The sequence below is a fragment of the Scyliorhinus canicula genome, chromosome 5 (genome assembly GCF_902713615.1).
Source record: "Scyliorhinus canicula chromosome 5, sScyCan1.1, whole genome shotgun sequence".
Taxonomy (NCBI): Eukaryota; Metazoa; Chordata; class Chondrichthyes; order Carcharhiniformes; family Scyliorhinidae; genus Scyliorhinus; species Scyliorhinus canicula.
Window position 1 is genome coordinate 143,914,657 of NC_052150.1, and position 25,213 is coordinate 143,939,869.

General features: G+C 44.3%; 1 protein-coding gene across 1 annotated transcript in view; it reads right to left on the reverse strand.

The window, feature by feature from the left end:
* Positions 1-25,213, reverse strand: part of cntnap2a (contactin associated protein 2a) — a 2,445,269-nt gene that overhangs the window by 623,934 nt on the left and 1,796,122 nt on the right. Inside the window, exon 14 of the mRNA XM_038797786.1 lies at positions 6,339-6,495. Within this exon, the coding sequence (XP_038653714.1) occupies positions 6,339-6,495 (157 nt within the window). The remainder of the gene's footprint in view (positions 1-6,338; positions 6,496-25,213) is intronic.

The window sequence follows — 25,213 nt, forward strand, 5'->3', positions numbered from 1 at the left end:
TCAGTTGTTTTGTATCTAGTAAATCTACGATCACCCCATCCCCCTTTTTCTCTTTACATATTTGCTGTACATCGTTAAAGAAAATTATAGAAACAGTTACTTATGATATGCGTATCTATACAGGTGATGGTGCTATTGCATACTGTACAAAGCCAATGTAGTTATATGTCCAATCTCAATAAAACATTTATGAGTCCAAACTTGATGAATTTGTTCAGAGCTTTTTTTTCTTTTTTTTTTTGTTGTTGATGACGTGGTGATATTGATATTGCAAGTCCGCTGTGAATGTTGTTGGTGTTCCTTGTTATTTTAAGTACCCAATGCATCATCCCGAGGTGTTTGCATGGTCACATCACTGATGTTGACTGGCATGGACTTTTTTCTGTGCTTGTGGTATTGATTTATTGTCTCATCCGCCTTGGATGCTGGTGTGCTTGCTCGTTCTGGAGCAGACGTGTGTTTATGCGATTCGTCGTCATCCCATGACATGTTTGTGGTCTTGTCATCGTTTTGCCATGCGCTGTGGCATTGTCCGTCATGTGCCAAGTAGTACCATTGTGTACAAGTCGTTGTTTCATTGCTGTTGTCTCTGTCGTTCCTGTTTTTGTTGTTTTCGTTGCCGTACTTGTCGCTGTTTTTGTCGTTTCCGTCTTTGGTGTTGGCACTGTCGTTGTTCCAGACTTTGTTGTTCTCGTTGCCGTTCGTGTTGCTGTTTTTGTCGTTTCTGTCTTTGGTGTTGTCGCTATCTTTGTGCCTGACTTTGTTGTTTGTCTTGTCGCGCTTCATGTTGCTTTTATTCTTGCTGTTGTCGTTCTCGTTTCTGCTGTGCTTCTTGCTATTGTTGTTGGTCTTGTCGCGCTTCATGTTGTTGTTGTTCTTGCTGTGTTTCTTTTGACTTTTGTTTTTTTTGTTATACTCTATGAGTGTCCCGAGTGGATAATTTGAGTCATTGAGCATTTCGTCTCGAGAGTGGTGCGAATGATCTGATGTTGCATCGGTGCAGGTGACCTCAATCATTTGTGGAGAATTGGATTCCTCATCTTTGCTTTTGTTGTGCTCCTCTTCCGGAGTCAAAGTCTTCTCGATTACATTTGACGCGGTGTCTGTGGACTCTTGCCGCTCCTCTTCTGGAGTCAATACCTCCATGATTACAATTGACGTGGTGTCTGTGGACTCTCGGCGCTCCTCTTCTGGAGTTAAAATCTTCATGATTTCTGTTGATGTTATCTCACTGGACTCCAGGTGCTCCTCTTCTGGAGTCAAAATCTGCATGGTTTCTTTTTGTTTGGTGTCTTTGGACTCCAGGTGCTCCTCTTCTGGAGTCAGAATCTGCATGGCTTCTTTCGGCGTTGTCTCTCTGGACTCCAGGTGCTCCTCTTCTGGAGTCAAAATCTGCATGTTTTCTTTCGGCATCGTCTCTCTGGACTGTTGGGTGGCCCGACTCTGTGCTTCTGTACAGACAAGCTGAGAACTGTCAGTCTCACTGTGATCCTGTACGTCGAGTGCAATCACCTTGTCACTGTTTTCGCTCTGTGCTTCGGTACAGGCAAGCTGAGAACTGTCAGTCTCACTGTGATCCTGTACGTTGAGTGTGATCACCTTGTCACTGTCTTCGCATGCAGTGGGCAGAGGTGCATTGTCTTCTTCTTGTTCATGTGAGCGTGTTGGACTTTCACAGTCTGCTTGTGGTTGCTCAGATACTGCGGGTTGACCTTCATAGTCTTGTGCATGCATGGTGTCAGTGGTGAGATGTACGTTGTCTTCTTCTTGTTCCTGTGAGCTTGGTAGACTGTCATAGTCTGCTTGCGGTTGCTCAGCTACTGCGGGTTTACCTGCATGGTCTTGTTCATGCATGGTGTTCGCCAGGGAGTGTTTGCTTGCATCCCTTTTGGAGTCTTTCATTACTCGCACTGTGGAGCCTGTCATCGCTCGCTCTGTGGAGTCTTCCTGTACTCTCTGTGTGGCGTCGTCTTCGTCTTGGGTATTGCTGTCATCCAATGTATCGACGAGCTGCCATGGCACCATGGTGTTGGATTCATCCACCATGAGTAGATTCGTGTTGAGCTTTGCAACGGTGTCGCTGATGCTGTGATCAGCATGTCCAAATAACTCCTCCATGTCTGAGTAGTATTCTTTGAAAAACAAATCATCCTGGTTGGATTCTTCTACCACGAGTTGATTCGTGTTGAACTTTGCGACCGTGTCGCTGATGCTGTGAGAAGCATATCCGACTGTCTCAGCCATGTCTGAGTAGTATTCTTCGAAAAACAAATCATCTTTTGTTGTTTCGGAATTCTTTTTGTTCTCTTCACTTTGGGTGGTGCAGACTGCTTTTTTCAGGGTGTTGTGCAAGTTGTTTTTAACTGTTGGTGTAAGTTCAGGCGTTTTTCTGTGTTCTGAGGCAAGAAAATTTGTGTTTACCACTTTAAGTGTCTTGTTTTCAATTTTCGGGTATTTCCCTTTTAAGTGGGCGTGGCCGGGATGCTCAGACGTCATGACGTCACGCGCAGGAATGCATTGCGCATGCGCACATCGGCCGTCCTCCTTCACTGTGCGGTTTTGTTTCCATTGCGCATGCGCGGCGTGCGCATGCGCATTACGATCCGCGACCAAAACTTTTTTTTGGTGCGCATGCGCGGCTTGCGCATGCGCATAACGATCGGCATTGCGATATTTTTTAAACTGCGCATGCGCGGCTTCCGGTTCCGGCGCATGCGCAGACGCCATTTGTAGTTCTTTGCTTACCGGAGACTGAAAAATGTGCTCCAACGCCATTTTTTGCCGTTTTTCGCGGATTTCAGCGATTTTTCTTGCCCACCAGGACTCTCTCTCCAAAACTCGTAAGTAATTTTCTCTTCCCGATTTGGACAGGGTTTCAGCGTTTTGGCTTTGTGAGAAATTCTTGTCATTTCTTCTTTTTGATCTGTACTTTTCATTCGCGATTTCTTGCTCTTTTCGTGATTTTTTAAGTTTTGCATCACTCAGTCTCTGTGCAGTTTGGACTCTGAGTATGTCTTGCTGTTCAAATTTCTCACAGTACTCTTCAAATTTGTTTAGTACCGTTTGTAAGCTGTTTCTGTCTTCACCTTTTGAGTATTTAAATCCATTATAAACTTTCGTAGCTTCATTTCCTTTGATGAGAATTGCTATTTTAATTTCGTCTGAGGCTTCTGCTGCATCATATGCTTTGATACCGAAATCGAACATTTGTTTAAACCTTTCCCAGACACTTCTTACTTTTCCAGTCGTCTCCAGGTGAAGTGGGTATCCAAGACACATCCTCTCATCAGCAATGTCTTCCCAAGTCGAATGTCCAGCAGGAGATCTCCATGCCATTCTTGGTTGAGATTTCCATGCCATTTTTGTTTTTTTGTTTTCTGTATCTGCAGCTGAGTTGTCCTGTCATAAGCGTCTGAAATCACTCCTGGGTACCATGTGTTGTTACTCGTGTCTTAATAAAGCTCGTAGTCTCAAGTGTGGAGAAGATGCTTTATTGTGAGTTCGTTCAGTTTCCAGAGCTCGACCTAGAACGACCTTCCAGTGCTAACTACCAGCTTTGCTTGCTGTGTGTGTCCTGCTTACCAGCCCGCCTGCTGTGAAGTGTGTCTTCTGTATATGTGTTGCTCCAAGTTCTGCCCTCAGTGAAGTGTGTCCTCACTTCCTGTCCTGATCTATTTATATGGCTCTCCCGTGCTCCCTCTAGTGGTTGCTCAGTTGTGTTGCATCTGGTTAACTTGTGATCACCACACCAGCGAGCCTGGGTAGCAGTGGCAGGATGGCAGGGACACTGCCAGAGTGCCAGGTTGGCAGTTCCAAGGTACCCAGGTTACCTGTGCTAGGGATCAGGCTTGGGAGACCTTGCCCATAAAAGGTGGGATGAAGGGAGGCTCGAGGACCCCGGAAGAGGTTCGTTAGGTGATGTGGGGGTTATTCTGAGACGCAGTGGGGCGCAGAGGCGGGGGGGGGGGGGGGGTTGAAAGATTGGTGCTACCTTTAAAAATGGCGCCCCAATCACCGAGTAGTCTTCTTGCACTGGCGAGCTGAGGAAATTATTTCAAGAGTGGCCTTGACAGTGAGTTCCTGGCTGAGGCCAATAAACCCAGCGAGGTGCTGTAGGCGCCGTGAAACACCACGCTAAATGCACCATTCAGCCAACTTTAACTTGAGTCCGTTGAATCGCGCCCACTCTTATCAAGCCACTGATTCCTGGCTATTTGCATTGATTTTCGCTGTTTTTTATTGAGGCATTTTTAAATAATATTTGGTGAATGTTTAGGTGTAACTGACATCTGTAAATGGATGTGATATTGGTGTTTTACTGGGCTGGGTGACATTCAAGAAGGTAAATACAGACTCTGATTTCTACTCTGAGGATTTGTTTATCATTTACAGCTTAAAATTTTCTGTATGTACGTTTGATACATGCAAGTAATATGAGGTTAAATATGATGTAATATACTTACTTGTTTCACTCACATATTCACTTTCCCATTGCCAACAATTAGTTTTGTCTGAACTCTCTATTTTTGATATAAGAATATTGGGTGGGATTCTCCCACAACTGGAGGGATGGCCCGACATCGGCGCCAAGAGCGGCGTGAACCACTCAGGCGTTGGGCCGACCGGAAGGCATGGAATCCTCCGCACCTCCGGGGGCTAGGCCGGTGCCGGAGAGGTTGGCGCTGCGCCAACCGGCGGTGAAGGGCCGACGCGTGTTGGCGCATGCGCAGAACTGCCGGCGTGGTTCCGCACATGCGCAGAGCCTCCCCCCACGGCCGGATCCCCCTGCACCCCCCGAGGACACACCTAGCCGGCCTACAAGCCAGGTCCCGCCGTGATGGACCATGTCCATTTCACTCCGGCTGGACTGGCCAAGAAATGACGGCTGCTCAGCCCATCGGGGCCCGGAGAATTGCCGGGGGCCTGCTACCAACGGCCCCAGACTGGCGTGGCATAAACCCTGCCCCCGCCCGTAAACCGGTGCCGGAGAATATGGCAGCTGGCGTCGGAGTGGCGGGGCGGGATTCGCGCAGTCCCCCCGCCCCCCCCCCCCCCCCCCCCCCCCACCCTGGGGATTCTCCGACCCGGCAGGGGGTCGGAGAATCTCACCCATTGTACTTCATGAAAGCTTGTTAATTATAAATTTAGCATTTTAGTTCATCCATCCGGATCTTATCACAGCTTTGCCCAAGAGATGGATGCAACAGCTGAACGCGTTGGAAGGTGAGAGGTGAAAGATTGGTCAGAGATGGGTTTTAAGCTGTGCCTTCAAGGGACAGAATTTCCCACCCCTCATCATCATGGTTGATAGGGTTCACAATTCTGCCTGATAAATTTCCCGCTCTTCTGATTGCATACCTTATTCTGTACCAATCCTAGAAGCATGAACTTTGTTCTGATGTCAGTTCACCAACCGTCACATTAAATGGATCATATTCTGCCAATTTCGCCACCTCCAGCGTGATGCCACCACTAAACAAATCTTCCCCTCTCAGCATTCTGAGAGTAGTTTCCTCCCTGCCATCGTGGTCCACTCCTCAATCATTCCCGTTACCCTCTCACCTTCTCATATGAGCACAGGAGATTCAACACCTGTCTTTCCCATCTATGCCATTTGAGTGAATTGGTGATTTATCGGTATTTCTTTCAATTTAGTACACTGTATTCACTGCTCACGATACAGTCTCCTCTACAATGCAGACTGCATAAGGAGATTGGATGACTGCTTTCTGGCTAAACTGTTCCAATGAAGCTTGAGGAATGGCACCTCATCGTTCACTGAGGCAGCCTTAGGGACTTAACATGGAGTTCAAGGTTTTCAGATAATAACATCTTTCCCCATTATCTTGGTGGTGGCAGTTGTTGGTGACGATTGGTATTCCCATTTACCATTGACTCATCTTTTGTTTTTTTACTTGTGTCATTCCTTTCCCTTCTGTCATTTAATCTCTCATATCTTCCCCATTGATCTCCTTCCCACTGCTTTCCCAATCCCCATACTTGCTTAAAATCTTCAACTCTTTCCATTTCTGATCAAAGGTAATTGGGCTCAAACTTTGGGGGGAATTTAATGTCCTCCCCAAATGGCAAATTTGGTGATGGGCATTTAATCATGCAGGAGGGTAGTGGGTCAGGACCCTACCACCTTGGTACGGTCCTGCCCTCTGGCATCTCTGTAAAGAATCACTGGGGAAGGGTGTATTTCAGATGTTAATTCACATATTTTATATGACAATTTTGGAATTTCAGATTTCAAGTTGTGGGTTCGACCATCAGTGAATTTCCAGGTCATTGCCACAAACTGAGGCAGAAAATGTGAGAATGATTAATTTACTCACCACTGTTTGGCATCAGCATCACAGTTGCAGTAATACTTCGGATTGGTGCAATTTCGCTCAATCCCACAAGCACACTTCTGTATCCCGGGACCGGAACCTCCCCAATAATAATGCTTCTCGTTTCCTCTTCCAATCCACCAAGTGTATGGATTGCCAGCTGCAAATATAACAAAGCAGACACACTAAATAAATGATTATAGTGAACCTTTATTGACTATATTACCAGAAAGATTTTGACTGAGTTAGTACCAGAAGAAACAATTATTTTTGTAAAGTTTGTATCACAATCTTTTAAAATTAAAAATAAATAAATTTGGAGTATCCAATTCATTTTTTTCCAATTAAGGGGCAATTTAGAGTGACCAATTCACCTACCCTACACATCCTTTGGGTTGTCGGAGTGAGACCCAAGCAGACAAAGAGAGAATGTGCAAACTCTACATGGACAGTGACCTGGAGCCAAGATCGAACCCAGGTCCTCAGTGCAGTGAGGCAGCAGTGCTAACCACTCCGCCACCATGCTGCCCCTTGGATCACAATCTGACTCCATTGTTTATTACCTTAGACTTTTTGGGAACCAAGTTTGTTGCACTCTACATGTTCTGTAATGTGGAGGTGCGAAGCCAGAAGCAAATGTTTCAAGAGACACACCGAAAATACTTAGTTGGAGGTTTGCAAGGTAATTATTGAGAAGCTAGGATGCATTGAAACTCTCTCCCAAAAGCAGTTGAGACTGGATGAATTGAACATTTTAAAATGGAGACTGCTAGATTTTTGACAGACATGGGTGTCAAGGGTTGCAGAAGAAAAGCAGGGAGATGGAGTCAGGATACAAATCTAACTGAATAATGGAACAAGAGGCAGAATGACCTCCTTCTGTTGCTATGCTTTCACAAATTGCACAGGAGTGAAGCTTTAGCTACTTATTGGAGATGTAACAATTCAAAATTTGTTTCTCATCTGAAACATACCACCGTTCAGAGATTACTTTGTGAGAGAGAAATTTCATGTTGCAATGGAAAAGTGAGTTCATTGCGAAGGAGTGCACAATTAAAATAAACATTTCTCAAAGCCTGTTCAGAGCCATTTTTGAGTTGATATTCATTCAATAAAAAAAGACTTATCCTGACCCTTCTATACAGATTACAGCACAGATGATAAAAATGGTTGTGCATTTAAAAACAGATGACACAAAAATATTTTAAAGTGTGCAACTGAAAAATGATAAAAGCGTCCAAGCATTATTTCTTGGTGCTACAAATTGAGAATTCCACAGTGACAGTATGGCTAAATATATCTGAAGTACATAAAATGCATGGTTCAAAACACTTGAAGATATAAAGAAAGATTTTACATTTATAAATCAATTTCATCTTCGAGCCAAGCCAAAGGGCCATATAACGAACAGATTTTCTTTTTTGATGTCCAGTCAATATAATATGTGGTTAAACTGATTCCATAAACAGAAAATGAATGAATATCCACATCAGCAGTTTTTTTTCCTGCTATTAATTTAGGGAAGAATGTTGGTAAAATGACAGAAGAAAACTCGTACATTTCAAAGAATTGTGACCATGAGCTCTTTTACATCAACCTGAGCTAGCAGATGTGGCCCCAGCTTATCTGGAAGATACCAGCTTCAACAATGCAGCACCTCCTCATACTGCACTAGACTGTCACCATGGAGTGGGGCTTGTATTCACAAAATCATCCCTGAATTGCACAATACTACACTGGTAATCTCAAAGTAATTGCACATTGAGAATGTGAAAAGCTTCACAATTCAGGTGGGCCATATCACGAGAGATAAAGGATTTCCTGGGCAAATGATGCAATCTCTGAAATTCAGTAAAAGCCAGTTAAGCAATGGAATTGTGCCACCTAAACTTCCAGCAAGTTCCATTGGAAAGTATATTTGTTAATCTCAAAGCCTGTGGGGATTCAGTGCCTATTTTAGGTACGGATGTGAAATTAACTAAAAAATATTAATCAGTAAGTACTTGGTGCAGGAGATAAATGTAAGTGGGGATGGGACTGAGGGGGACTGGCTCAGGAATTGGTGTTTGCATCACCACTTTTTCTAATTTACACAAACAACTTTGACTTAAAAACCTAACATAAAGTGAACAAAGCAGATGATATTCAAGTACACAGGATAGTTGAACTGGAAGAAGCAATGCTGAAATTACTTGACAAACAAAGGCTGTAAGTGGGCAGGTCTATGTCAGATGAAGATCAACGCAGACTGTAATAAAAATGGATAAAAGCAAATTACAGCAGATGCTAGAATCTGAAACGAAAGGGGAAATGCTGAAAAATCTCAGCAAGTCTGGCAGCATCTGTAGGGACAGAAAAGAGCTAACGTTTCGAGTCCGATGACTCTATCAAAGTAATAAAAATGGACATCTTCATCAACTAACCACAGGTTTGTTGAACGTTTTAGAGAAGACCTGTGCTCCTCAAAGAAATACAAGTGAAGACACTGATCAAAAGATGGCTGAACTGTAAAGTGACCACTTTCTGGAAAATTCGTATGTGGTTTACACTGACAGACCTGTCTGAAGGAAGATGGAATTTTGAGCTTGAAGAGGTGTCAAGACCCACTTCAATTGAGATATTTGAAAGGAAAGTATGGAAAATGCAAAAGGCTGGACTACAGTCTTTTGAAGACAATGGAGATTGTTTCCTACATCCCAACAGACACAGAAACACATCTCCTGTTGATATATATATATATCTCAAAATGTGTCAAAACATTTCTGAGTTGAAAGCAAGATAACTTTTGATACAAAACATGGCAATTGAATTCCCTTCTGGGAATACAAAGAGAAATGAATTGAAACTGGCTGAAGATATGGCAGTGGCTGAATAAGCCTTCAGTCAATGCTGCTGAGACAGGCAGGTGATCTCTCTCTCTCTCCCTGGAGGCACGTTGTCTGTCAGGCAGTGGAAGCAGAAAGAAGCAGGACAATCTCTTACCCCCAGCAGAACACTACAACCGAGAATGACCCCACTAATCCCGCCCAGAACGGGACGCATTTTGTTGTTAGATCGCTCCCTCAGTCTTTTAGATCTTATGAAGAAAGGCAACAAAAATGTTTAATCCTACATTCTTGATAACAGGCACTCCAGAGGTGACTTTGTTGAGCAACATATAAAGATAGTATTTGCAATGGAAAAAGAAAATCCCATAAAATAAATTAAATTGTGAGTATAACACAATGGGTTTAAACTATCAAAAGGACTGATATCAGAAGTCGTTTCTGTGATCACGGAGTGACCAATACCTAAAATGGACACCCGGAAACATAGAAATGATGAGGGTGATGGCAACTGACTGTGCATGAAGATTGAAAGTATTGTCCGAAGATCTCGCTGTTCAGTCATTGCCTCTCCCCTGCCTGGAAGTATACACCTATCTGGCAGCATGTTGGAAAAAGGAGGCATGCAGATCAGAATTTTACATCTCCCACACCAGGAGTGGGCAGGCAGGTGGAGAGGGAGACAGAAAATTGGATGGAATAGTGTTATAATCCCCACAAGACACACGGGGACGACTTGATTTATCTTCCCACGAGTCTCGTGGAGCACAAGCCCCCCTCTCCAATGACGGGCAGAGGCCCATCAGTGGGATACTCAATGCAGGACATTAAAAGCTGACCCAGACAGGGACTGATCTGCAGAGTAGTCCCGGCTGAGACTGTTACTTGTATATACTTTACTTTGGGAATAAACTATTAATTTTTTCTTTCATTTCCAGATTCCTCTGTGACTACTAAATTGGCAATGAGATGGGATGGAGGTAAAAAGCTTAGGACACAGTACCCCATTCTGACACAGAACACCCCTTCTGGCATGGACTCCTGGGGCTCCGCCCTAGCCCAAACACCGCTGGCACCAGGTCCATTTACCAAGGGCCGCAACAGCCAGGTGTGATACCTCCCCAGAATCAATGGAATATAATCCAAGGTGATGCGGCATTTGTGGCCGACACAATTGCAGGGATAGGAAGCCACAGGTCAGCCAGCAAACCTGTCTCCCTGCCCGAGGGAGACGTCAGCCCAGAACCTGGACCCTCCACTTAGAGCAACCTGGTGATGAGGAGTGTGTGCAATTGAATTGCATCACTGCGCCGTGGGTTGCCCCCATTAGGATTACTGTCCAGGTGAACAGCCACCTGTTAGAGATGGATTTGGACATGGGGGTTTCAGATTCAGTAGTTGGGAGACAGACTTTCAAGACAATCAGGACTGGAGTTTAACAGTTTGGTTTGCGAGACATTGAGGTGAGGCTAGTGACCTATACAGTGGAACCTGTATACAACGATGATGCCAGTGACTTATGGGCAGCAGTCCATTAGGCTACCGTTAATAATAGTGAAGGGCTTCAGATCGAGTCTGCTGGGCCGAGACTGGTTGCAACACCTCTGGTTGGACTGGCAATAGATCTTCAAGCCGAGTACCGGAGGACTTTACAAAGTGTTGGGGAAGTACCCTGAAGTCTTCCAGAAAGGTCTGGGAAAAATTAAGGGAACGGTGGCCAAAATATATGTGGACCCTGAGGCCCAGCCTAAGTACTTCCAGGCTCACCGGTTCGGTATGCACTTCTGGCAAAGGTCGAGGGCAAATCCAGCTGACCAGAAGGCCTTGGGATCATCCAATCGGTACTGCTTGCCGATTGGGCAGCACCGGTAGTCCCAGTACTAAAATCTGACAAAAAAAGTATACATGTGCAGTGATTATAAGTCGACCGTCAACATGGACAGGTACCCAATGCCACTGATAGAAGACCTCTCTGCAAAGTTAGCTTGGGGGGGGGTCATTCCTTTTCCAAGCTTGACATGACACGTGCTTATCTCTGACTGGAGCTAGATGCTGATTCCAGACATTATATCACGATTAATAGATGCAGGGGCCTCCACAAATACATGAGATCGCCGTTCAGAGTGTTATCAGCTTGCACAGTTTTGCAGCATGTTATGGAGAATATCCTGAGTGGGCTATCGAAATGAAAAATGAAAATGAAATGAAATGAAAATGAAAATCGCTTATTGTCACAAGTAGGCTTCAGTGAAGTTACTGTGAAAGCCCCTAGTCACCACATTCCAGCGCTTGTTCGGGGAGGCTGGTACGGGAATTGAAACCGTGCTGCTGGCCTTGTTCTGCTTTACAAGCCAGCTGTTTAGCCCACTGTGCTAAACCAGCTCCTTGTGTGTGGTGGCCAAATTGGATGATGTGCTAGTTATCGAAACCATGGAAAGGGAGCACCTGAGCAACCTGAAGGAAGTCCTCTGCCAGTTTTCCAAGACGGACGTCCGTCTCAAGAGGGGAAGTGCGTTTTCCTCACCAAGGGAGTTACATACTCGGGATATCTCATGGATCGCGATGGACTACGCCCGGTAGAGAAGGTACGGGCGATTAAACAAGCCCCCACTCCGGAAAGCGTGACAGAGTTATGGTCATTCTTAGTGACCATCGTCGATCCTCTACACACATTGCTGAAGAAGCACCAAGAGTGGGCATGGAGAGCACCTTAGGAGGAAGCTTTTGCCAGGGTGAAGCAGCAGCTAAGGTTGTCCAAATCACTGACACATTGCAACCCCTCCAAGCCTCTTTTGGTGACGTGCGACATCTCGCCTTTGGAATCAAAGCTGTATTGTCCCATCGTATGGCTGATGGAAGACAAAGGCCAATAACGTTCGCATCAAGGACATTGGCCGCCACGGAGCGTAATTACTCTCAGATGGAAAGGTAGTCAAAGAGGTGGGGTGAAATCGCACAGGGGGTGGTCAGGAGGGTGGGGAGGTAGTTGGGTGGGCAGGAGACTAGTCGGGAGTTGGGGAGGGGTAATGGGGTGTCAAGGCGGTTTTAGATGGTTGGGGGTGGAGGATGTGGTTGGTAGAAGTAGTCAGTAATTCCAGTGGGGAGTCAGGATGGGCCATTGTCAAAGTTACCCAGAAGTTAGAGATAGTTTTAATCCTTCTAACTTTTCCTGGGTAACTATTCTACTCGGAAACATCCAAAGTCTCCCATTTAAATTGGAGTTTTGGGTGGTTCCCAGAGCAGGGTAATTGCCCACCAGAAATTTAAACAGCCCGGGAAATTCCCATGCAGTCCTTGCATGTGAATCTCCTGTTAAGCTCCGATGATAACTCTGAAATGAGAATGAGAAAGCAGGTCATGACTCCTTCAATTCTAAGTTTGTTGTGGTCAGCAATGATTTCTCCACAATAAAACAGCTCTTTATATATCGGTGCATTTTATTAAACAATTTAGACCTCAATTCTAACTTAAGTACTAATGAACATTAACACGTCCCTGAAACCTCCGTGGGGTTCCCCAGAGCATCTTCTGGTGTACCTCTGTGCCCGGAGATCGGAGGTTCTTGCTGTAATTGAATTTCTTCCTGAAAGAAACTCCAATAAATTCCCAGAAAATTAGATCTTTCAACCTTCTTTGGGGTTGACAAAAACTGACCAAGCCCTTATTTTCCCATGAAGAAAGCAAGTAAGTATAAAGTTACTTGTGTTTCTGGAACCCCTCTTCATTCACCTGAGGAAGGAGCTGCGCTCCGGAAGCTAGTTATTCGAAACAATCTGTTGGACTTTAACCTGATGTTAAAGTTACAGTAACTATAAAGTTGGCATTTCATTGCAATTGGTATAAAATTGCTAAGTTTCCTATTTGCTCCTGAGCTGATCCTGTCCATCGAGCACACTTATTTTCACCTTTGCAATATTTACAGTCCCATCCCTTCCTCATCTCACTTCCACTGAAATCCTTATTTGAACACAATTTTACCAGCTTGCCCCAATCCACTACCACAACCTCCTCCAACTCAATGCTCTTTGCCTTTGGTTTGCTGCCCCTTGCCTTCAGTGTATCGCTCTCTCCACTGCATGAATTATATCAGATCCTTCAGCCTGAAACTCTCTCCTTCAACATGCCCATCATGCTATCTTCTTTCTTACCTTTAAAGTCTGAAAATTATCACAGAACCTGGCAAAGAACAAGGACAGAAAATTGGTTCTTCTTCATCCCTTCATAATTCCCCCCTTAAAGTCTGAAAATTATCACAGAACCTGGCAAAGAACAAGGACAGAAAATTGGTTCTTCTTCATCCCTTCATAATTCCCCCCTCATTGTCATCAAAATCAATTTAATGCCTTCAGTGTTTGTATACTTTAAAACAGTTCAGTAATTTGCATTGAACTGCATTTCACTAAGTAAATGCGCATGAAGCTTTTAACGCAAAACCTCACTTTGATTTTCCTCATTAATATGCTGTCAACATATCCAATAATCCTTTCAAGTATGTTTGGCAACATTTCTACAGCAATGCTTTTCTTTTATTTTGGCACATGACAATTCTTGTATTCGTTCACTTCTTGCACTATTTTCTGAAAGGCTGGTGAAAGTTCCAGCCAACTCGTTTGACCTTTGGAATTTATGGACATAGAGCATGTTTCCATAGCAAAGCACCCAACGTGCTTCGTAAAAAGGGACATTGTCAATTCAGATACTGAATTCAAATTACAAGGTAAAACTGTCACAGGTAATGGTAACGCCTTACGATGTGTTTTCGGCCCCTTGCTTGAGCTGCTGACAGGCTACAGAGGGCTCCTGAGAGGCTGGAAAGTGGTCAGTCTCAATATAGAAAATCTCTACCTTGGCCCCATTACCTCCTATGCCAAGATCCGTGTTCAGCGCCGAAAGATGGTCTTCCCCACAAGGCATTACAAAAAATCAATGATTAGCCAATGGTTGAGTGTATATTCAGTGGAAGTCTGCTGATGTTATGGTAGAGCACGCCTGAAAGATTTTGTAAGCCATGATCCTGTGTACGGGTTGTTGCTTCTATCTCACCAGACCTGCATTCGCAAACCTCCACCAGTGTAAATACAGAGCCTTTTTCAGTCTCATAAATAAGCCATAGTTAGGGCAAGTGATCAGTCACAGATCAATTTTTCACCTTGGGGAGAATCTATGTGTTTTTAACACTTTTTGTCCTGTGGTATCAAATCGGTGACCGGTTTTACAGTTCCATTGAATATAGATGATGACAAAAGTTACATTTACTTCCAATGAGTGAGTCCATCTTCGGCACACTCAACTCATAATAGCATTACATCTGGTGCACTTCGTCAGTGGATTACTGGGTGGACCAAATGTGAATGGGGAGAAAAGTTGGCATGGGGAGCGCAAAATGAAAATGACACTGACATAAATCTGTGAGATGCTGCAACTGCCCCTTCAAATTTTGGTGCTTTCTTTGCTACAAATGTCCTGCATTAGCCTTTGTATTAAGGATGTTCAACACAACTATGGTAAAAGAAAAATACACCGAAGAACCATGCACCAGTATTGATTCATTGAATTTTAGCCTGTGAATGACAGCTTCATTTCCCCATTGGAAGGATCCAATCTGTAATCCTAAGTCCACATGCCAATGTTGTATGAACAATCATTTTCTTGTCAGGATTTAAAGCTATTGCTGTATATACAAAATGTATGTCACCAGCTCTCCAGCTCACAAGAGCTGTCTCTGATGGGAATTAAATAATAAAATCTATCAGCCTCCCTTCAAATCTTTGAACCTCTTGCAGTAAAAGAAAATGTGAGTCCAAAAGTGATGAAAGACAGCAATAAAAACCTTCTCCCACTTTCAGATGACATGGAGGAACAGCAATATTTGACTATCCAGTCTCTAAAACATTCCATTCATGTGTTTTTGCAGTTGCATTTTAGTTCATCAACACCATTATTCCAAGTAACTATGTGTTTTTCTTTATTTTTTCAAAGGTTGTGAGTGCCACTGGCAAGGATGGCATTTGCTGCCCATCCCTAATTGTCCTTGAACTGTGTGTCTTACTAAGCCATTTCAGAGGACAGTTAAGAGTCAACAAAATTGCTGTGGGCTTTGAGTCACATGCAGACCAGGTAAGGATGACAGAGCTCCTTCCCAAATGGCCATTAGTGAACCAGATGGGTTTTTACGACAATCGATGATTGTTTCAAGGTCACCATTACTGAGACAAGCTTCCAATTCCAGATTTATTAATTGAAATCAAATTCCACTAACTCCCTTTTAAGTCTGTTATGTAACATCAATTATGTCTATTAATTATTTATTCAGATTGCATATAATCTAAAGTTACTTCCACACACTTGAGATATAATAAATTGTCAGTCTTCCCATTATACTGTGCAGGAATAAAACTCATAACTCATTTGTTAAGAGGTCCAATTTTGTAAAATGGCTGACTGGTGCCTCCGGTTTTGATACAATTCAAAGCCTTATTGCCCAGGGGAAGAAAGCCATATCCCACCTTCTTGGCTTTGGTTTTACTGTGTTTATCCATTTTTTTAAAAAAGTATTTTTATTCAGGTTTTGCAGAATTTTTCATAAAAGAACAGTAATAACAATAATAACAAAACTAACTAGAGTGAATATTAACATAGTATAAAAAGAGAATATAGAATAACAATTAAATAGACATTACCCCACGCGACCCAGTCTTCCCACACCATCCCAATGAAGCACTCACCCCCTACACCCCTTACCCCCCCCCCCCCCCCCCCCCCCCCCCCCCCCTCCCCCTACGGTGCCTAGCTCTATTTAAAAAAAAATATTTTTTTGAAATAATTTTTATTTAAGTTTTCAACAACAAATTTTATCACAACAGAGAAAAACAGTAACCCCTCCCCTCCAATACAAAAACAATAAATTAACAAGAAAAAGAAATAAGCATAAAACCATGAGAACAAACCCCCATAACGAACCCGTAGCTCTCCCCCCCCCCCCCCCCCCGGCTACCTTCCCCCGATTCCCATCCATTTTCCCCTGATTCTTGGCCACCCGGCTATTCTTCCTCTTGTTCGTTGGCCACAAACAGGTCCCGGAACAATTGCATGAATGGCTCCCACGTTCTGTGGAAGTCGTCATCTGACCCTCGGATGGCGAATTTGATTTTCTCCATTTGGAGAGATTCCGAGAGGTCGGACAGCCAGTCTGCAGCTTTGGGTGATGCTGCTGACCGCCAGCCAAACAGGATTCTACGGCGGGCGATCAGAGAGGCAAAGGCAAGGGCGTCCGCCCTCCTCCGCAGGAATAGATCTGGCTGGTCTGAAACCCCGAAGACCGCCACTATCGGGCATGGCTCCACCCTCACTCCCACCACTTTGGACATAGCCTCGAAGAAGGCTGTCCAGTACTCCACAAGTCTGGGGCAAGACCAGAACATGTGTGCGTGGTTGGCCGGGCCTCTTTGGCACCGTTGTGTTTATCCATTTTAAAGGAAAACATTTTTAAAAAGTACTTATACTGTAATTTGCTTAATGATACCTTGCAGAATATGGATTTATCTTGTCAATTCAGTTCAGTCAACTCGCCAACTCATTTCCGATGATGATGAACCTACTCCTCTGGCAGTTATTAACTGTGCTAATGAAAGAAAATTACAGGATTCGTGGATGAAATAGCTTGCTGCTCTCTTTATTATCCATTAAATAATTTTATAAAATAGAAACTGGCCTCTTCATAAAGGCATCTGTTGTCCAGTGTCAAAGTATGATTAAATTCCATTGGCTAAAGCTTATGATACACTGCCTTTGTCAGATCCTCTTATATGACCCATTTCACTGCACAAGATAAATAAGGAGGCAGCTGTACATTGCTGTTATGATGCTCTGACGTTAAGAGTATTAAGAGCATAAGAATTTGGAACAGGAATAAGGCTCTTCGAGCCTGCTGATGTATTCAGTATGATCATTTCTGACTTAATCATAGAAATCAAAGGAAAGGTGATGACAAAGGAGCCCATTCAGTCTATCGTGATTGTTCTTTACCTCAGCTCTCTATCACTTTTCACTCTCCTGTAGTTCAAGATTCTGTCTATCTCCGGCTGAAATGTATTCAAAGGGTCAGGGTGTGATTCTCCGGCCTCGTTGCACACTCACTCGAGCGAAACGAGGCCAGTGAATAGCGGGAGTGGCTGAAAACGAGAACTGTGCCGGGAGCTAAACAGTTTGCGAAGCAACTGGTTCGCTCTTGTCAGCGAAATCGGGATCTCGCCGTTGCTTGGCGAGAAACCAATTATCACCACTTATCATCAGTCCCATTTCCATATAATTAACGGAAGTCACCCCATATCCAATGCCTCTCATCAGCCATCGGCCACCCCAGCAAGTGGTCATGCTGGCGCTGATTAGTATTCCTTTTGAAAAACGTGAATCTGGCAGAACGGCTTCTCTGGGGAGCCGAGGAGGTGAGTAGCATTCTTTGCTCACAGGCAAAGAATCCCGGGGCACTGGGCTTGCAGCCCAGTGATCAGCAGGGGGTTGGGAACCCTCGGCTGGGTTGGGGGGCGAGGGAGGAGAGAGTGAATGGGGAGGTACTGGGGGGGCATCCGCTCACGGCACCAGCATGCCAACCTCTGGATGGTGTGTACCCTTTCCGGAGGCAACCCTAGCCACTGCCTGTCTACCCCACCGACCATCCATAACCCCCACATAAGGCCTCTGACCATGCGGCTGAAGGCTATTGCTAATAGTGAATTTGGAATCGTCGTTAAGTGAGCACTTCATACAACCCTAGTGGATTTCTGTGGGTGGGCAGGCCATGAATCAAGTCGGCATCATTGCCTAGCATCCCAATCACACATTGATGCCTGGTCACCGTGCTTGAACATCACACATGCAGCAGCCAACATCTGAACACCCCAGCATGGGACACAGCTCCGGGCACATGTCCACAGCTGGAGGGTGGGTGAGTGTCACGGGGAGGTGGAGACCTTGGAGAGCTGGGCCAAGGGTTCTGAGGTCTGGCCGCATTGCAGAAGAAAGTGACAGAAGCATCAAACTGATTGGGGTCAAGGGTGTTTAGTGTTTTATAATTCCCCTCCCCCCAAACCTACCCCCCTTCGCTGGTGCCCTCAGTGATCCTCAATGTGATTAGCCTTCCTAGCTCTACTGCTATGTCCCCAGGATACACATTTGAGGTGGAGGCAGCCAGTTGTTTACCTCGTCCCATGGCCTTCGATGTTCCTGGCGGGCATCCTCCGGGGGCTCTGGAGACGGAGGGTGCCAGCGAACCTGTCGGCAGTACATGCACAGCCGTGCCATCCTGTTCCGGCAGCTGACTGTGAGACGAGTCCTCATCTGAGGGGTGGAACCCAAGGGGGCCATCATCGGCACTCAGCAGCCCCTCCTCCCGGTCGGTGCCCATAGGGCCCTGGGGTTCACCTTGGGAGGAGGTTCAGATGGTTCGAGTCCCTCCTGCCTCTGCGTCATCTGGCTCTGCCAGCCCTGGCGGCTCCCCAATGCGCGCACCATCATATTGACGCCCTCAACGATGCTCCTCAGTGATTGGGCCATACTCTGCAGCACCTCAGCCATCCCCACCTGTGACTGACAAGCTCCGCAGTGCCTTGGCCATTCCCATCTAAGAGCGGGTCATGTCCCGCAGAACCTCATCAAGGTCAGCTTGGTACTGGGTAACATCCCCCAGCGAGTCGGACATTCTGCCGAGACCCTCAGCCATGGCCATCACCCACTGCACGATGGCTAGGACACCTTCACTTGCTGACATTCTTTGCCTCTCCCCCTCCACGAGTGCCCAGGGTTGGCAGTATCAGCAGGTCTTGTCCACAGGACGGAGGATGATGACAACTAGCTGTGAGATGAGCTCAGCTGTTCCTCATTGTCAGGATATAATAAGGAGGTACGAAAGGACAATCAGTATATGGATTTCCAAAAGGCATCCAATAAGGTGCAATATGCAAGTTATTGTATAAGATAAGAGCTCATGTTGTTGAGGGTATTATATTAACATGGATAGAAAATTAGCCAGCTAACAGGGAACAGAGAGTTGGAATAAATGGGTGATTTTCAAGTTGGCAAACAAACATGTGGGATGCCAGAGATGAATGTTGCTGCCTGAACTATTCACAATCTATATTCATGACTTGAATGAAGGAATCTAGTTAGATTGTAGCCAAATTAGCTGACGATACAAAGTAAAGTAGGAAAGCAACGTTCCGAGGAGGACAAAAGGAACCTGCACAGGATTATAGATGGGGGAAATGAGTGAAGAAAAAAATTATCAATGGAATACAATGTGGGGGGGGGGGGGGGGGGGGGGGGGGGAAATATATCCTGCAAGAACTTGAATAACATTTTCAAACACAATGTCCTTTTCATAAGACAATGTTGACTCTGCTTGACTGTGTTGTGATCTTCTAAATGCCCTGTTGCTGCTTCTTTAATAATGGGTTTCAGCATTTTTTCAATGACATATATTAGGATAACCGATCTATAATTTTCCTGCATTTTGTCTCTCTCCTTTTATGAAGAGTTATGTTTTTGGTTATCCAATCCTTTGGGTCCCTTCTACAATGAAGAGAGATACAAAATAATTGTTCAAGATCTCTGCCATTATAATTCCCAGTCTCGTCATCTAAGTGAATAACATTTACTTTAGCTACTCTCTTCCTTTTAACTTGTATGTCTGTTTTTATGTTTTGTTGCTACTTTACTCTCATAATCTATTTCTCCCACTTTAGTATTGATTAGTTGAATCAAAACTGATGTATCACTGAAAAAAAAGGGGTTTTACTGCTGAAGAACATCATTTTGAAAACTTTTGAAATATTTTTTGTATCATATAGAACCTCTTCAGATATTATAGTACATGTTTCCACTCTCATTACTCTGGGATTTAACTTTTTAAAATTATTTATTCATTTGTGGGATATGGGCGTCGCTGATGAAGCCAGCCATTATTGCCCATCCCTAATTACAAATGCAGAGGTGATATTTTTGAACCACTGCAGTCTCTATGATGTACAGTGAATTACTTTATAGGCCATTTTAGAGGACAGGTAAGAATCAATCACATTTCTGTGGGACTGAAGTAGGTCAACCCAGGTGAGGATGCAGATCTATCCCCCTAAAGATATTAGTAAACCCAATGGGTTTTTAGAACAATCTTATACAGTAGTTATCTGATCACCATTACCGACATTGCTTTTGATTACAGATTCATTTATTAACATTGCGGCTGCATTTGATGATGTTGCATGTCCTGGCCAGAATGGAGTGATTGGGTAAATACCCTGTCAACCATGCTGAAAGACTGTACAGCTATCCATAACAGGGACTGATTTTATGCATATAATTTATATGTAGCTATCCTCCACTTACTATATTTTTCTGATGAAATAATCAATTTATATTTTGTAGCTGTCATTCACTCATTGCATTTTCCTGGAGAAATCATCAAATTGTATTATATTACTACCCGCAATTCGATATGCTGAAAAAATAATCTTGCTACACTCGGGAGACTCTGCTACAGTTTCAGTCATGATTTCAGAGATTATGTAAATTAAAATCAAAATCCTGCCGAACCTTCAACTCACTGGATGAAACAATGTGCCAATATTCCCCTTATCTTGGAGTGCTCAAGACTGACACTACCAAAACTGAGAAAATATTTCACATCCCAGCACTCATATTCTTAACCTTAACAAGCATAAATTTCAACCTCTACTTCCAAAAAAGGGTGCTCTGAATTTACCTGTACTTAAGCATTCCAAAAAGATATTGCAAAATCCTTGTAATGTTCAGTACTGAACTCAAATGTATGCACATATAAATGATTTTGCCAGCCTGGTGACTGTTTTTGTCTGGTTCTTTACTGATGACATCCAATTTTTACCTGGTTTAAGAATGCAATGAATGAATTGCAAAATACAATAAACGCAGCTAAAATTTAGTTTGCAATTTACTTTTGACTGGATGGTCATTTATAATAGAGATGAAATATGGTGCATCTCGCATGTATTAAACAGGCAGCAGCACAATTTACAAGCAACAACTTTATGTTGAAAAGGACCCCTGACAAGAACTCCCTTCATCAAACTGAATGCCATTTACATATAAATTAATTGGGAGAAAATTGAACCATTTACCTTGTACTTCAATTATAAAATTCAGCTGATCACAATAACCCCATTGTATTGTCTGTAGTTCCATTTACACAAGTATTGTTGTCAATTGCAGTCCAACTTTGATGACAGTGCTGCAATGTAAATGAGGAAGTCACTTAAATCTGGGCAGCACAATAGCAGAGTGGTTAGCACCGTGCCTTCACAGTGCCAGGGTCCCCAGTTCGATTCCCGGCTGGGTCACTGTCTGTGTGGAGTTTGCACGTTCTCCCCGTGTCTGCGTGGCTTTCCTTCGGGTGCTCCGGTTTCCTCCCAATAGTCCCACTAGAAAGACGTACTGTTAGGTAAGTTGGACATTCTGAATTCTCCCTCTGTGTACCCGAACAGGTGCCAGAATGTGGCGACTAGGGGATTTTCACAATAACTTCATTGCAATGTAAGCCTACTTGTGACAATAAAGATTATTATTATAAAGAACCTCTGAGGGCACAGCACTAATGGTGGGAATTATAAATGCTGTTTCTGGCAAAAATGACAGGCACTTTTTAGAGGCTACGAGTAAACTCAAGACTTGTGTTTCCTCTATCGTCAAAATTATTTCTTTTACATCTGCCTTTTATTCACAACCATGTATACACAACATACAGCTATTTATGTTTCGTGCCTGTACTTCAAAAGTAGGGAGTCTGTCCCAGAGCAAATCACAGCGGATGAGACTGTCCTCCGCCCACGTCATCATCCACAAACCAAGGGGTGCTCCCCACCAGAAACCGGTGGCCAGGCCAGCAGGATGTGAATGACTCAGCGTCCGATATGGACACAGACTCCTCGGTACATTCAGAGGACATTATGGTCAGATACGGACCTTTGGCAGGACTTCCTTAACTTTCAGCATGAAAAAGGTGCTCCTTGACATGATACATGCTCCCTGACCGCCCCCACTGTTGTAAAAAGCACAGCCATGGGCAAAACAGCCAAGGAGATCCCTCTACAACCAGCTACACAGGGATAGAACATAGAACATAGAACAGTACAGCACTGAACAGGCCCTTCGGCCCTCGATGTTGTGCCGAGCAATGATCACCCTACTCAAACCCACGAATCCACCCTATACCCGTAACCCAACAACCCCCCCCTTAACCTTACTTTTTAGGACACTTCGGGCAATTTAGCATGGCCAATCCACCTAACCCACACATCTTTGGACTGTGGGAGGAAACCGGAGCACCCGGAGGAAACCCACGCACACACGGGGAGGACATGCAGACTCCGCACAGACAGTGACCCAGCCGGGAACTGAACCTGGGACCCTGGAGCTGTGAAGCATTTATGCTAACCACCATGCTACCATGCTGCCCTAAACATTCCAGACATTGGGGGTACAGATGTAATAACCTGCACGAAACCCACGGTGACACCCCAATTGATCTTCCCATGGGGTTCGTGGAATACGAGCTTCCCCAGCCAGTGGGCAAAGGCCCATCAGCTGGCACTCGCGGAAATTGTCTTATAAAAGCCGGCCGGTCTGGGACTGGCAATAACGGTAGTCCTCATTAGGACCTTGGAACTGAAAGCTACGTTGCAACCTTTATTATCGAATTGAACCAATGTTCGATTTACCCGCTCAGGCCTCCTGAGCTTTGATATTTCCCTTTCTCCATTTCTTGCTAGATCCCTCTTTCAAACACTCTTTCTACCTGTCCTTTTTACTGTACAGGTTTCACATACTCTCTCTTGACATCTCTATATCCATTTGTGTCTGACTTTTAGAGCCAGTTCAGGACTGAAATTGAGGCAAGACTGGAAAGAAAATGGCGGCTGTGTCCCAGATCCAGGAATGCTGCCACTGTTCCTGTTGCATGGTATTTTCAATGGCATGGACACGGTTGTGAGTCCCATTTGTCTTCTGATTAGTTACCAGCACCATTTTAAAGTTGGCCAGTTCAGACCCCCATCATTTTCAAGGTGCTGGCCATGATTGCAATCCAAATTTACACCTGATGACTGAGGTCAGGAACTATGGCCGGGATTCTCCAAGCCCGCACAAGCTCGGAGAATCAGAGTTGATGACAGGACGGCCCGCGACGCCGTGACGCGATTCTCCGGCGACCGGTAAGGGAGGGTGATGGTGTGTGAGGGGGATGAAGGGGTAAAGAAGGGAGAGGGTGTATGGGGGAATGAAGGGGTAAAGGAGGATGAGGGTGTGTGGGGAGGACAGAGGGATAAGGGAGGGTGAGACTGTGTGGGGGATGAGGGGTAAGGGAGGGTCACGGTGTGTGGGTGAATGTGGGGTAAGGGAGGGTGAGGGTATATTGGGGGGGATGAAGGAGTAAGGGAGGGTGATACTGTGTGAGGGATGAAGAGGTAAGGGAGGGTGTGTGGGGAGGGAATGAATGGGAATTAATCAAATCTACTACTCTGCTTCACTGTTACATACAAGTTTGTTTACCTTTTATTTTGTGCGAAATCAAGAGGGTAAACCAGTAATTGCAAGCTGCAGTTGTTCAATGTGACATACGTTGAAAGATATCACCAGGTCTGGAAGATCTGGCTGGACAGGTAACAGATATATTTACCTATTCTCTGTGCTGATGAGTTGCATAGTTTTATCTGGTTAAACCCCGAAGCTTCCTGCGCTTTAGCACTAAGCTTTCCAAAACTCACCATTTGCAATTTCAGACAAACTGAATTTGCATCTCTGAGGATTTCTCGACAGTTTATTTTGGAAATACATACCCCTGTTACTTGGTCTAGCAATGAAAAAGCTTGGATGAACTTCACACCTGAAGATCTGCAAAGCTGCCATTCGTTATTATTTCCCTTCCATTCAAATACTACCAAACACTTTTGGTTTGGCTCCTTGCTCCCTGAGGGAGTAACAGACTCGGAGATGTGAAGTTATCACTATATTAACGCTAAAAGAAGTTGCATCTCATCAGTTTGTATGATGGTCAACTGCACTTCAGGCTAACAGGTCATTAGAAATATGACCCCAACCTGCAACCATTTTTACAGCTGTAGGTCACATGGTGTGCCTGTCTCCTCACTTTAGTGCAGTTGGGAGCTAATGCAAATTTAATAGTTGGTAGCCAGTTCTCTCTGTGTTGTTCCTTGTGTCTTAATAAAGCTCACAGTCTCAAAGGTGGAGAAGATGCTTTATTGTGAATTTGTTCTGTCTTCAGAGCTTAACACAGCTACCTCAAATGCTGCCTGCTAGTCCTGCTCCCAGTTCTGCCTTCTGTGAAGTGTGTCCTCACTTCCTGTCCCTCTGTATTTATAGCTCTCCCGTGCTCCCTCTAGTGCTTGCTCAGTTGTATTGCATCTACACTGATACACAATCACCACATCCCCCCTTTTTTCTTTACATATTTTCTGTACAGCGTTAAAGAAAATTGTACAAAACAGTTAGATTACTTATGATATGTGTATCTATACAAGTGATGGTGCTATTCCATATTTTACACAGCCAATTTATATTTATGAGTCCAACCTTAATAAAAACATTTATGAGTCCAAACTTGATGAATTTGTTCAGTGTTTTTTCTTTTTTGTTGTTGACGTGGTGATATTGATATTGCAACTCCGTTGTGAATGTTGACGGTGTTCTTGTTATTTTAAGTAACCAATACGTCATCCCATTGTGTTTGCATGCTTGAACCACTGTTGTTGACTGACATGGACTTTTTTCTGTGCTTGTGGTATTGATTTAGTATGTCAACTGCCTTGAAAGCTGGTGTGCTTGCTTGTTCTGGAGCAGATGTGAGTTTGTGCGATTCTTTGCCATCCCATGGCATGTTTGTAGTCTTGTCATTGCTTTGCAGTGTGCTGTGGCATTGTCCTTCATGTGCAGAGTTGTACCATTTTGTACAAGTCGTTGTTTCATTGCTGTTGTTTCTGTCGTTCCTGTCTTTGTTGTTTTCGTTGCCGT